This window comes from Austrofundulus limnaeus, unplaced genomic scaffold, assembly GCF_001266775.1.
Source record: "Austrofundulus limnaeus strain Quisiro unplaced genomic scaffold, Austrofundulus_limnaeus-1.0 Scaffold52, whole genome shotgun sequence".
Classification (NCBI taxonomy): domain Eukaryota; kingdom Metazoa; phylum Chordata; class Actinopteri; order Cyprinodontiformes; family Rivulidae; genus Austrofundulus; species Austrofundulus limnaeus.
In genome coordinates, this window is record NW_013952454.1 from 2,189,255 (window position 1) to 2,192,761 (window position 3,507).

General features: G+C 37.8%; 1 protein-coding gene across 1 annotated transcript in view; it reads right to left on the bottom strand.

The window, feature by feature from the left end:
• trip13 (thyroid hormone receptor interactor 13) overlaps positions 1-3,507 on the bottom strand; it is a 12,398-nt gene that overhangs the window by 6,515 nt on the left and 2,376 nt on the right. Inside the window, exons 3-9 of the mRNA XM_014008786.1 lie at positions 2,019-2,178; positions 1,784-1,910; positions 1,034-1,089; positions 855-945; positions 705-777; positions 554-617; positions 362-448 (exon numbers count right to left, since the gene is read on the bottom strand). Coding sequence (XP_013864240.1) covers positions 362-448; positions 554-617; positions 705-777; positions 855-945; positions 1,034-1,089; positions 1,784-1,910; positions 2,019-2,178 — 658 coding nt within the window. The remainder of the gene's footprint in view (positions 1-361; positions 449-553; positions 618-704; positions 778-854; positions 946-1,033; positions 1,090-1,783; positions 1,911-2,018; positions 2,179-3,507) is intronic.

Below are 3,507 nucleotides of genomic sequence, written 5' to 3' on the forward strand. Positions count from 1 at the left end.
TTTTGAGGTTAAACAAATGTTTATAATTAATTTAAATAAATTACAAGTTAAAAAGGGGCATGGACATTTCTCTTTTTTTGTATCGAAAAAAATATTGAACCGTGAGACTAAAGTATCGAACCGAACCGAATTGTGAATTTTCTGTATCGTTGCACCCCTAGCTAGTACCTATGTTTTTTGGYATCATGTTCCCTAGTATCTTGTGAAAATCACTGTAGTACACTGCAGAGAAAACTCACTGACAGCCTGTATGCATGAACTGTTCTTTCTGTTAGTATCCAGAGGTCCTGACCATAGGTGAGGGTGGGAACATAAACCGACCTGAGATTTTGAGCACTTCAGGGTTTTTATTAAATCTCACCTCGTCAATCAGAACAAACACAAGAGCGCCTTTATCATCAATCAGCTGCTGGATCTTTTGAAACATCTTTGTGACCAGCTTCCCACTCTGTAACAAAGAGACAAGTTCAAAAAGGGAAAATAGAGAACAGATTCTAAATTGTCCTCTAGGCAATTTTCTTTTTTTATWTATGTACAAAGGAACAAAGCTTACCTCTGAAAACCACTTTGAAAACAAACTATGACTGTTTATCTCCACAAACTGTGCAAAAGAATACCTGCGGGGGTAAGGAATGCACTGTCAAAACAAAAGAGCAGGTGGAGTTTGAGCTGAAGCAACTCCTCTGAAATAAACCTCGTCTCACCGACTTGACATCCTGATTGACAGTTTCTGGGCGAGAGCTTTGCACAGTGATGTTTTCCCCGTGCCCGGAGGTCCTAAACCAGAGCRGAGACATGAATCACTTCATTTAAACTCATCATCTCGCAACTGACTGAAGGTTTATTGAATTTACCGTGAAGCAGCACGACGCGGTTCCACGAAATCAGGTTGCTGTCGACATTTTTGTCTGAGAAGTAAATCGTTGTTGTAACGTAATCCAGGAGCTAAAGGAGAATATCAACTTTGACAAATTAAGCAACAAAGATGAAGTTTTGTGATTTTTAGGTTCTCGGCAGCTGGTCGTTACTTTACCCTGGTTTTGACTCCAKTTTCGTACACAAGACTCTCCCAGATCCCATGAAACTCAGCTGTTTATGAAGAGAAGAATTTAAGGCATTTTAAAATGAAGTTTAGTCCTGATGAGTCTTGCCAGGGTTTCTACAGCTTAAGGCAAGTAAAATTTAAGACTTCGTAAGACCTAATTAATGCCACTTGACACGAAATTTAAGACCGACATCACAATAAACACAAACGGAAAAAACCCAGTTAGCAACAATTTCAGCCAAATATTTATTTTAAAACAAAACCAGCTGTACGAGGCATTCTGTCAGTTATTTAAAAACAAATAAATGTTACCATTTATTGTAATATTTGAGATGAATTAGTCATCCTACGTACAACGTGTTATCATTTTTAAGACCCATAAAAGATTGATTTAAGAAATTTTAAGGCTAATAAAGGCCTTATTTTTGGATTGATAAATCAATGCCTTTTAAGACTTTTTAAGGATCCACAGGAACACTGCTTGCTCTGAGCTTTACTTCATCCCACACAGTCAATAATTTGGTCAAATAAAATACAACAAACTACAAAGTACTGAGCATACAAACACTGAAGCCATAAACATTTGTTATTTTATTTGTAAGCTGACTGCAGCTCTCATAGATCAACAATTTGTTCAGTGACCCCTCTCTAACTACTACATGGAGTATTTTTTTTTAAAAACTACTTTTATTTTATTTTTTACACATAATACACCTTAAATGTGAACATTAGAGTCACCTGTTGGCAGGAGCCAATGATTTGCTGCTGAAAGCTCCTCGTCCTCCTCTAAAGTGAGCATGCTGGGTCCTTCCTCGTTCAGAGTGAAGACGTGAACGAAGACAAGGCAGCTCTTCAAATCCAAAGGCTGGATAAGAAGCAGGAGATAAATATACAACCAGCTGCGTGGAATTATTAACTTTTAAAGAACGTTTTCTATTAAAATTAGACTCAAAGCAAAGCAAAAACAATGAACCTGTGCGATCATTTCCTCAAGATCAACTATGGCCACAGACTCCACGTGTCTCTGCAAGAACTCTTCATCGAACTCTGTCCATCTGAAGTTTCCAAAAACCATGCTGTGGCGACTCAGTAGAGCCTGGACGTGCGTCCTCACATCAGACAGTTTTGCAGTGCTGCAGCATTAACAAACCAGAGTTAGATATGTTGGCTACGAGGGATGTATAATGACTGGGTCATTCTCTGATTTCAGGAGGCTAAAAGAAAGAGCACTGCCAGGTTCAGGAGGTTAATGCCCATCAAAGCCTAATTTTCTTTTCTCAACTGTTTTTTGATGCCATGATTCCAAATCATCTCCGTCTGACCCCTCTTACTTTAACTCCCAGTCGTTCAACCGATGATGTCCTTTTGATGATCTCATTCCTAATCCATCCTCGTCACTCCCCAAAGAAAACTTCAACATCTTCAGCTCTGACACTTTAAGTTCTGTCTCCTGTCTTTTTGTCAGTACCAATCTTGTATTGAAACCATACAACATAGCTGGTACTACTCTCTTGTAAACCTTTCCTTTGATTTTTGCTGGCACCCTTTGGTCACAAATCTATCTACTCCATCCTGCTTGTTTAGGACCTAGGGTTAGATGATATCAGCAAACAAATAATCATAATTAATTGTGCCATTTAGCCTATAAGGATTAATATGACGATTAATAAATAACATCATGTTTTAGACTAAATCAGTTACATTAAGTTCCAATATTTTCCTCATAAATCAGTCAGACTAATGTCTTCATTTTAACAGATTAAATAGCTGTGGATTGAAACCCACCATTTCCACAAAGTCAAGTGGCAGATCTTTAGTAACACAATATGCCACAGGCACACATGCACGCTTGACAGTGAGAATATGTTGCACAATGCAGACATGAATATGTTATCACATGCCACTACTTAAAAGTAATTAGAAAGTGGCAAATATTAATTGACAGTTTTCCTGACACGGGGGATGCACAATATATTGACATTAATATCAGTATCAGCTGACATAGGTCATTATCATATCGGTCCGATATGTAAAACTGGGCCGATATTAATGTCCGATATTGATTTCCCACTTTTTATCTTTGTGTTTCTGTTTTGGGAGGGGAGATGGTTGGTTGAGCGGCATCTGTTTGATCAGGATAGTGTTATTAATGCTGCGTAGCCAGGAATAACTGAAGCAGAGAGCCATGTCAGAGGTCTGGTTTTTTATTTGCTGTATCAAAAAAAGCTCAAGTGTGTTTGTGCGAATATGTACAATAGAATTTGTGTTAGTGTAATATCGGTAAATATTGGTTATCTGCCATAACAGCAATAATTATATTGGGGATGTACACTCCTGATCAAAATCTTAAGACCAGTCAAAAAAGTGCAAGAATATGCATTTTGCACTATTTGATCTTGAGAAGGTTCTAAGTAGAGCTTCACAATGTTAAAAGAAGAAATCAGTGCAAGAGACAAGAACTT